Here is a 10,703-nt window from a genome sequence, read left to right as displayed (position 1 = left end):
TGCCCAAATAATAATTACACTGAAAGCAGTGCAGATTCACAATTCGATTTGAGCATAATATGAAGGGCAGCAATTGTATTGGCCAGCATCTGAAAGAAAATGTTGACTTCAATGAAAGATTGAAAAGCAGTTTGGAAAGGTATTTTTTTTTTCCAAATATATTTGACAGTGCATTCAACTTCAAACGGTTTTATTAGTTCTTTTTAAAAGCAGTGTTTGGATTATTTTTTTAATATTTTATATTCTATAAATGTTCAGTAGGTTACCACAATGAGTACATTTTCCTCAATTTATGGTAGTTAATATTTTGCAGAGTACATTCCTATCTTTTTTATGTATCTACATACAAACTCAATTCACTGGACTATCTAACAGATGGATTGGCTGAGTTAAGCAAACAAATTCTAGGTCCCAGATGCAGAGTAATCTGAAGAGTTGATTGGTGAAATGATTTACTTCAAACAGGATATTGATACTTCAAGTAGGTAACTTAAATTTATCTGACATTTCAGATGTATTGGATAAATCATTTAGGCTTGACACATCTTTTCTGAACAATCAAAATAAGTGAAAATTTGCCTGTATTAGTTATGAATGACAATCATGAAGTATTTTCACAAAGTGTATATCTCGTATGAATATTGTTTCATAAATTTGTAATATACAGAAATGGTTTAGCTTCAAGGTAATGAAAGTGATTTTTCTTTGTTCTGGACAGACATCCATCATTATAGTTCTCAGTGTCTGCAAGAGAATGCTAAAGTGCTAATTGAAGTAGGTGAATACCATCCCCAAAAGCCATATTAAACAAGTTATGTATAAGGTGTGATTTGTAAGAATCATACCCGAATGTGCAGATAATCCCTAATGCAGATTTAAACACTTGACCATGGTGACGTCTCAGCAACGGCTGGCCCTTAGAGCCACATGCAGGGCACACAATTTCTGATTTTCCAGGTCTCCACGCGTCAACTGAAATGATAAAGAGAATCCAGTGCATAACAACATTACCCAGTTCTGATATCATCTTCCTCAAATTTATACTGGATAGTATCCCCCTTGACTGGTTTTCATACATTGCACGGGACTAAAGTTTTATAACTATCATTAATTTATCCCTACAGTCATAAATATTTTAATGTTTTTAGATGATAAATGCATACACAGTTCTAGTTTGAAACCTTAAAGGACGAGACTAATTGAAAGACCTAGGCATGCACGGAAATGTACATGGTGCAATCCTAAAGTTCCCGAAGTATATTAATAAAAACTATTACATCTTAAATAGATCTTATTCTGCACCATCACCTTCAAAGTAGTCCCCTTGGGAGCGCATACACCGATCCCAGCGTTTCTGCCACTTTTCAAATGCATCCTGGAAGTCTTTCTTTGTTAGGGTATTTAGTACTGTCTGCGTTTCCGCTTGAATTTCCTTAACTGTATCAAATTTTCGCCTCTTCAACTTGATTTTCATCTTGGGGAAGAGAAAGAAGCCGGCTGGAGCTAAGTCTGGTGAGTACCATGATTGGGGAACAACTGCCATCTTGTTTTTAGCCAAAAATTCCTGCACAATGTAAGCCGTATGTGGTCGTGCATTGTCATGGTGGAATACCCAGTCGTTCGTGCGCCACTTCTCTGGATGTTTTCTCCTCATGTTCTCTCTCAAACGCCTTAGAACATCACGAAAGAACTCTTTATTCACTGTCTGACCAGGATGGACGAACTCCTTGTGAACAATCCCGTCAGTATAAGAAAAAATCAGATCAACATGGACTTAATGTTGCTCTTGACTTGTCGAGCTCTTTTTTGACTGAGGTGAAGAAGGGCTCTTCCAGTGCGATGGTTGCTGCTTACTTTCAGGGTCGTAGCCATGAACCCAACTTTTGTCAGCAGTGACAACCTTCGAAAGAAAGTTTGTGTCCTCCTGAAGCTGTTGAAGCTCCTTGCCGACTTCCCAGCAATGCTGATTCTGCTCATTTTGCAGCAGTCATGGCACAAACTTTGCCACAATCCTCCTCATGTTCAGTACCTCTGACAAAATTCGTTGACATGTACCATAACTTAGTCCCAAGGTGTTACAGAGTTCTTGGATGGTCAGTCTACGATCTTGCAGAATCAGATCCCTAACTTTCATGACATTTTCTGGTCTGGCGCCAGTTGACAGCCGTCCCTAACGATCGTCATCTTCAGTCGATGTTCGGCCATTTTGAAATGCTTATACCAGCCGTAAGTTTGTGTCTGACCTAAACTGTTGTCGGCAAAAACTTGTTTCAACATTTGGTGTTTTTCTGCAGCGGTGTTCCCAAGTTTAAAACAAAACTTTATACAGACATGCTGCTTTCTCAAGTCAGCCATCACAAAACCACAAACTCACGGAAACACAACAATGGAAATACATTCACCAACAGTAAACCCAACCACTCAACTCGACGCTGCTTGCCACACTGATTCAAGAAGGGTGTGTGAGGAGCCACCTAGCGGTATTTCAATGTACTCAACCACTCATGTGCAAAATTCAAATTTCGGGAACTTTTGGATTGCACCACATATCTTAAAGGCATAGGGTGTAAGGCTCTGGATTAGATTTACTTGGCTCAGGACTGAGTTAAGTCATGTACTCTTGTGAACACTAATGAACATTTGTTCTGCGAGATGCAAGGGATTGAAAGCTGAGTAACAATTAGTTTGTCAAGAAGGACTTTTCTCAATGGGGTAATTAGTTGTAGTTAGTTAATATCTAGAACGATTGTTAAAACATGCCCCTTTTATTTCCATACAGTAATCTGCAAATTGTGGAGTTTACATACATGGAAATTTCCACTGTTGGTAAAACCAGTATCCCAGCCTTAGGGAAATTCGGAATGCTCAATGAAAATCTAGTTGTCTGTTACTCACTGAACACAAATATTACTTCATAAAATTAGACATAAAATACAAAAAGTGTCACAAGGAAATGCAATGTTGGTCTGGAAGCTACAAAATTTGTTTCAAATGGTCATGGTGCAAAAAGCAGCCAATTGTTTCCATTTTTACACAAATTAAAAACCATGGATATATAAAACCAGTGCTGCAGTTTTGGATTAGGTGTAAATGGAAAAGTGGTGCTTTATTTTTAAGTCATCAAACAAGTCTTATTTCAGAAGGTTTCAGATTGAATCCAATTTCTGGCATTGGTTTTAAGTTATCAACAAATCTCATTTGACATATCTGCAGTTGACATAGTATCATTAATAACACATTAATTGACCACTCAGCAAAATAACTATTTCAGTGAGAATATAATTTAAATTCACGCTGTATTTGACCGTATTTTTCTGTATTCACAAGTCTCCCTTATGGGGATCTGTGGATCTATGAATGGAGATTGCTTGCTTGCTTTTACTTTTACTTGCATGTTTTATAACCTTTAACAATGTATTCATTGACAGTTTTTGACAAAAGGGTCAAATTGTGATGCACAAGTATAATTAACTTGTGTCTACATAATTCATAATCTTATCACTTATTAGCAATATACTCATCGACGTTCCTGTTAACAGGCTCAAATTGTGATGCATAAGTACATTTAACTTATATTTATGTAATTTGTAATCTTATTAATTTTTCAATTAGACATAAATAAATTGAACAATTGAACCCATAGGCAATTTGACTATGCAACTTGTACTAATTTCTTGTAGTCATGAGATTGTTTGATTTGAGGTTCTCACAGTCTTGGTTAAGAAGAGTTATGTTTTCTGGGATATAATACAGTGAAGTCCATTGAAAGTCAACCTGCATTTCAGAAGAACATGTTACTGTGTTCAGTTTTCATAATCACTATTGTGAATTTTTCAAATTCTTGAACATCTATGATCCAGCTGCCAGATAGCATTTTCATTCAGCATGTATTTCATCATTAATTTTGGGATTGCATATTCTTCCAATATGACAAATCCACTTTATTCTATAGCCCAATATGTCAGAAAACACTGGTTCAGTGTTCATTTCATCCAGAATGTCTTGATTCCTTTTGTAATCTTTCTATATACTCGTATATTTTTGCTGTGCTTCTCAGTTGTGATTCCAGATATGTTTTTGATGTTTGTTGTCCAGGTTCCACTACCACAGATGAATGTGCGTGATTCTAATTAGCCTACTTTCCATATTTTGGAAAAATGAAAGTAGCCATATGAGATTGTCTTGCTGTCTGTGTATCTGTATGTTTATCCCCCCCATTATTGCTAAGCAACAGCTCAGTTACTAGGCAATGGCTCAGTAAATGCATTTCCAGCGCAAAGAATACATATGCCACAGTAGAAGAATTGTTGGATGCATCATTTTCTATGCAGTCCATATAATATGAAAGGAAAGTAGGCGATTAGGTTGTCTCAGAATTTCCTGTTTTGCTGTTGAGGTTCAACAGTGTCTCTAGCCATTCAGCTTCATTAATCTTAGTGTATAATATGAAGCAAGCACTTTATTTAATTCATTCACAGATCAACTGATGACATCTCTCCATATATTATCAAAGGGATAGACTGTTACAATTGGGTGATGTGTTGTTGAGAATACAGTGCACTATTTTTTTGCAGTTGAAATTTTAAAATTGTATGTCTCAATATGAAGTATTATTTGGTACAACTCTTATACATACCTGTTTCAAGGTACAATTTTTTGATTTGCTCTTTCTGCATACATTCATTTAGACTTACAGTTGAATCGAACTGTGTACAGGCTTTCTGAAACATTGGGAATGTCTTAGATTATTATCAGTTACAATGAACAGATCATGGAAATAACAAATGGCATCTCTGGGAAGTTGGATTTACTGACTTCAGTCCTGAAATCCAGACCTTGATCAACATTCAGAATTTTCTTTAATATAAAAACATGTCACAGGATGACAATACATGTGTTGCTTTTACTCTTTTGGATTTTAGAACTGTTGAGTTAATGTAGTGCCAAATAAGGTATGGGGATCTTTACAAATGTCAAGGCAGAAATCAACCTCAAAAATATGGCCATGGCCTTCAATAGCACTAAAATGTATTTATTTAAATAAGAAAAACCAAGATATATTTCTGTCTGGAAAGCATACTTTCAACCTTGTGCATCCTGAATACAAAGCAGTGATAATATTGCTTCATAGCATCTAAAGAAAATTTGTTATCTTAAATGTACTGTTGTAATAGTCATAACACTAATAAGATACTACAGGGAAATGTTCTGATGAAATGCTATTACCTCGCTGTTTTTGTTGACTTCATCAACTGGCTCACATTCCTGTGGATCAGACTGCATTCCACTCGAATCAGAACTGAAAGTGGAGAAAAACAAAAAAAAAATTCATTGGCATTAATTTGAGTACAGTCTTCAAGAGGCTGGAACAGATGATATGAGGACTAATCGGAAAGTAACCTACATTTATTTTAGGCAACTAATGAGTGATACAGAAATCTGTCATGAATTATGACAAAAATATAATTAAGGAAGGAACTGTAAGGCAGTGGTGTAGAATGTTCAAAAATGGGCGAACAAATGTTCACAATGAAGAGCAAAGTGGTTGGCTGGCCGTCTGTAGTGAGTGATGATCTTGTTCAAAGTATTGACCAGAAAATTTGTGAATGACAGCACTTCACAATTTGAGAACTTTTGTGTGAATTTCCTCAAATTTTACTCACTGTTCTCTAGGAGATTATCACAGTTAGGCTAGGCTGTCACAAGTTTTGTGCAAGATAGGTTGCAAAAATGATGACAGGTGACTACGTTGAAAAGTAGCTTAAGTGTGTACATATTTTTTGTATATGATACAATTTATTTTTCTCATTGCATGTTTTGTTAAAATCTCACCAGGGTTACTTTTTTTAATAGCCCTCGTACATGTGCCGAGCCGATGAAAATGCAGATGATGATGATAATCCATCTTTTTTGTCAACACAAAATAAGTAATTTCCTCAGCATTTAGTAGTCAGGTACACACCAGTAATGTGCCTTAAAATATTATCACAGTAATTAAAGATGGCAATTATTCTACAGCATTGGTTGCTTCTCAGTAGTGAGGTTGCTGCAAGGAAATAAGTTGTCTTTCCTATCTTTGATCAACCAGAAATATGGAAAGCCTTGAGTAGGCAAACACCAGAATTCAAGAAACGCTTTTATACTTAGTCTATAAAGTTCAACATTTGTTTTATACCACAAATAAAAATTTGGGTAACATATGTGGCATCAGTAAAGACATTACTGATGTAATCTTAAAAGTAATTTTAAATTAAGGGCAAGTTAATATGAAATAATTTTTGCTTCTAAACATATGCAAGTCATTCTGAGATTTGAGATCCCCATGGCAATGACTATCTTCTGGCATGTGACACTATGTATTCAGGAAGAAGTTTACACTAATCCTTCAGAGGAACAATTACAAAATTTTACCTTGGCTATATGGCCTTATGTCCCAGTAGGTAGTACTTTCACAGGCCGCTCTGGTCTCTCATATTAGAAATTTATCAATTGCAATATCTTCCAGTATTTCTTTAGACAGATGACACAGCTGTGTTAATTTTGGTGTTATGTAGTAATGTCTTTGAATACTATTGTTGTTCAAGGAAGGAAAGATTTTTGCATAGTTGTAAACAGAATTCAAAATTTCATGGCACAGATTTCAGCATTTTTGGCATTACAAATTAAATTTGTAATTTTAGCAAGTGAGTGTGTTCAAATTCACATCTGCATTTTTAACCCTCACATTTCTATGCCAAATTTTAGCTTATGTTACAAGCTTCATTTTCCACTTTAACAGAAGAGCCAAGATTGGAAGTGTTTTAAAGCAGACCTGATTAGATAATGTGAACCAGAAAGATACATATTAACAGGTGAATGAAGATAATTGTCCGTAAGAAGCATTATGTTTTATACTCTTTACCTGAGACTGTTAAAGGCAAGTACACAGCAGAGGTACACATTGGGAAAATATTTATGTGTAAAACGGTATTTGGAAAACTCATAGAGGGAGATCATTTCAGATGGCTAGTTGAAGTGGGAGCAATTGAATTACTGTAAAGTTCTGGATTGTAACAAACTAGTCCAACTGAATTTCTTTGTTATGACTGACATGATCATTCAGGCTCTGAATTTTCTGTAGGGGTGTATAACTAGTGTATATGTACCATTCAGGATGGTCATACATGTGTTGGTTTCATGACATTTTCTTACCTGATATCAGACTTCTGTCTGGAAGTTTCACATTCAGTGGGTGGCAATATGGCATCCTGCTGCTGGTTCTTGTATTGGTCAGTATGGTCTGCGTTTGCCACAGGGTGGCTTCCTTGGAGATTTTTTAGCTCTTTGTTGGTCTCATCACGCTCACATTCCAGCTCCAGACTGCACAACGCAAGCTGCATTCGCATTGTCCTTGACATTGATGGATTATCCATTTAATCTTCAGCTTCTTCCAACTTCTTCAGTGTCTCTCAGAGCAAGAACCTACAAGCTTAATACAATAACGCTGTGAAGTATGTTGCCCATATGAAGAAACGAATTCAATGGAGCATAGTCTTTTTAAGGAACTAAGGAACTAATAGTCATTCAGCTTGTCAGGAAATTTCTGCCTGTTATATTATTATTATTATTATTATTATTATTATTATTATTGTCTTCTCATCTGCTGTCCAAAAACATAAAAATTAGAATATACAAAACTATAATTTTGCTTGTGGTTCTGTATGGGTGTGAATCTTGGTCTCTGACATTAAGGGGGGAACACAGACTGAGGGTGTTTGAGAACAGGGTGTTGAGGAGAATATTTGGAACAAAGTGGGATGAAGTGACAGGAGATTGGAGAAAACTGCATAATGAGAAGCTTCATAATTTGTACTCTTCTCGAAGTGTAATAAGAATGATCAAGTCAAGGAGGATGAAGTTGGCAGGGCATGTAGCACGAATGGGGGAAACGAGGAATGCATGTAGGATATTGGTGGGAAAACCAGAAGGAAAGAGACCACAGGGAAGACCAAGGCATAGGTGGGTGGACAATATTAAAATGGATCTTAGAGAGATAGGATTGGATGGTATGGATTGGATTGATCTGGCTCAGGATAGGTGCCAGTGGAGGGCTCTTGTGAACATGATAATGAACCTTCGGGTTCCATAAAATTCTGGGGAATTCTTGAGTAGCTGCAGAATTGGTGGCTCCTCCAGAAGGGCTTGGCTCCATGAGTAAGTAAGTAATTATTATTACTATTATTATTTAACTGTGAATGGCTTTTCACCTGGTGGCAGTGGTACTACAATAAGACAACAGACAAATAACACACAAACATGTTCAAACAAAACACAGCACATAAACATTTATAGAAACCAATCTCATTATTGTATTCACAAGAGCCTCCCACTGAGCCAAGTGAATCCAGTCTAATGTCAGTTATTAAGCTCCATTTTAATTAGTCTGTCTTACAAACAAATTCTTGGTAATATGTGCTACCAGAAATTTTATGAGAATTGTGAAGTTATCAATTTATGAACCCCTCTGATCTCTGTGAAAATATAGGTAGGTAAGTAAGCAAGTGAAATTGTTCCTGTAAATAATTGTGAATGATGCCATTAAGACATATGAGAAATGGAGGTATAATTCGACCATTCTTGACACTGATACTAGATGTAGGTGAGTGGTTAGCTTCATGCTTTGACTGTTTTACCCCCTGTGGAAAGAGCCCACTGCACAAAGAAGATTAATTATTTTATTCAACAGCCTGGTCTCTGAGTTCATGGGAGGAACACAGACTGAGGGTGTTTCAGAACAGGATGCTGAGGAGAATATTTGGACCAAAGAGAGATGAAGTGACAAGAGGTTAGAGAAAACTGCATAATGAGGAGCTTCATGACTTATAATCTTCTCCATGTATAACATCAGGTCAAGGAGGATGAGATTGACAGGGCATGTAACACGAATGGGGGAGGATATTGTTGGGAAAGGCGGAAGGAAGGAGACCACTGGGAAGACCAAGAAGTAGGTGAGTGGACAATATTAAAATGGATCTTAGAGAGATGGGATGGTATGGATTGGATTGATCTGATTCAGGATAGAGACCAGTGGAGGGCTCTTGTGAACACGGTAATGAACCTTCAGGTTCCATAAAATACTGGGAAGTTCTTGAGTAGTTCTCAAGAAGGGCCCAGCTCCATGAGCGAGTGAGGCAGTATCTGAGACTATGTAGCATCAAATGATTGAATGTTGGTGATTAATGATATGGAAAGAAGCGATAATGCACCATCCCGGCATTTACCTGGAGAGAAGAAACCCGAGATAAACCACTTAGGATAGTGGGTGTCACGGAAGAGTTGAATAGAAGAATTTAAACAACCAATGATGTCTCCGCACCAGTGGATAGTTATTCGATTGGCCACGATATTTCTGCTATGACGATACATGAAGTTTCAACACGGAACTATACTGGACCGTACGAGGTACAGGTCTATTAATCTAGTTCTCTAAAGGAGCATACCATATAGTCAACTAATACGTAATGTCACACGATTTATCTGTTTGTACTTACCTGGACTTTTTATTGCAGCGAAGGTTCCCTCAACAAAAACAATGTTATCGTGAATACAAGACTTTATGCGTTTGTTGTGATCCAATATATCGTCCAAGGATTACCGAAGAAACTAGGTATGTATGCCAACAATTGTGATGCCGCATTGTTTCAAACCGCTTCCCGAGGAAACACATTGTTGAAGGCAGGGGAAGAGAATACGCCGTGAATTATATACGCGCCTCAACGGCCTGTGTCAAATACTGACAGAATAATCTGGAGTACTTCTGCTTCAGATATGCTTGTGAAGAACCGGAAGTTTGGAAATATGGTGCTGGAGCAAGCCCCAATGGCCCCAGCTTCTCCTTTCCATATAATGGTGAACGCCAAGCTGCCACGCCCCCCACAGCGGTCCGTACTTTACACTCAATGTTCTAAAGACTGAATTTCTTCTAAATAATACACAGTAACTCCCCGACTTACAGAGGACGCAGTTACACAAGCCATAGATACAGGGATAGAAAAGTACAGATTTTAGCCTAAATTTATTTTGAAAAAAAAAAAGATATTTATGAGCTCATGTTGCTGTCTATGTGTCTGTATATGTATTCCCCCTGTCGCTGCTAGGCAATGGCTCAGTAAAAAGCGTCCCCGCGACAACGAATACACGCTCACCAATAGAAGAATTGTTGTACTCTTCGTTTTCTATGCGGACCTTGTTCTATCTAATCGAAGTGGGCTCCTTGTTTATTTCTTTGAACAAAAATATAAGAGGCTTAAACTTGGCGGTGGTCAAGCTTACGACGGTTCTAGTGACTGAACTGCTGTTGTACGTATATAGTGCAAAAGGAAGAATGTTCAGTAGCATACTATATGTGCGAAAGGCCGTGCATATTCATAAGAGAAAACCCCATCTTCTCATCAGAGAGGATGCTACATAAGGCCTCAGTTAGAAAAAAAAAGATCTCTGGTCGTGAGTCTCACTGGGTTGACGCCAAGACGAAGTGATTGATGGTAACCCGCCAGTTGCAAAGTAACTCTGACTTTCTTTGAACTGTTTAGGTATTTCAACTTCTTCAGTCGTTAGTAACCAACATGCAGGATTTATATAATCTATATGGTGTTGTATGACGTATTTTTATTTTGCCTTTTTATAGCTTTAGCTGTCAAAACGAACGTACTTTAACTTAGTTT

General features: G+C 37.2%; 1 protein-coding gene across 1 annotated transcript; it reads right to left on the bottom strand.

Annotated features, from left to right (window-relative positions):
• Positions 1–715: 715 nt before the first annotated feature.
• Positions 716–7,457, bottom strand: LOC117283088. The gene is made up of 4 exons (XM_033755447.1): positions 7,192–7,457; positions 5,227–5,299; positions 4,637–4,721; positions 716–972 (listed from the first exon to the last, which is right to left on the bottom strand). The coding sequence occupies exons 1-4, from the start codon at positions 7,410–7,412 to the stop codon at positions 758–760; spliced, it is 594 nt and encodes a 197-aa protein (XP_033611338.1). The 5' UTR covers positions 7,413–7,457; the 3' UTR covers positions 716–757.
• Between the last annotated feature and the right edge of the window lie 3,246 nt (positions 7,458–10,703).

The sequence above is a fragment of the Cryptotermes secundus genome, unplaced genomic scaffold (genome assembly GCF_002891405.2).
Source record: "Cryptotermes secundus unplaced genomic scaffold, Csec_1.0 scaffold273, whole genome shotgun sequence".
NCBI lineage: Eukaryota > Metazoa > Arthropoda > Insecta > Blattodea > Kalotermitidae > Cryptotermes > Cryptotermes secundus.
Note: the sequence above shows the minus strand (reverse complement) of the source record. Positions and strands in the feature narration are given on the sequence as shown.

Coding starts and splice junctions, on each gene's coding strand:
- LOC117283088 (XM_033755447.1), bottom strand. CDS start 7,412: ATGGATAATCCATCAATGTCAAGGACAATGCGAATGCAGCTTGCGTTG. Junction 5,300..7,191: donor AGACAGAAGTCTGATATCAG/GTAAGAAAATGT, acceptor CTCCACTTTCAG/TTCTGATTCGAGTGGAATGC. Junction 973..4,636: donor AAAATTGTACCTTGAAACAG/GTATGTATAAGA, acceptor TTATCATTTCAG/TTGACGCGTGGAGACCTGGA.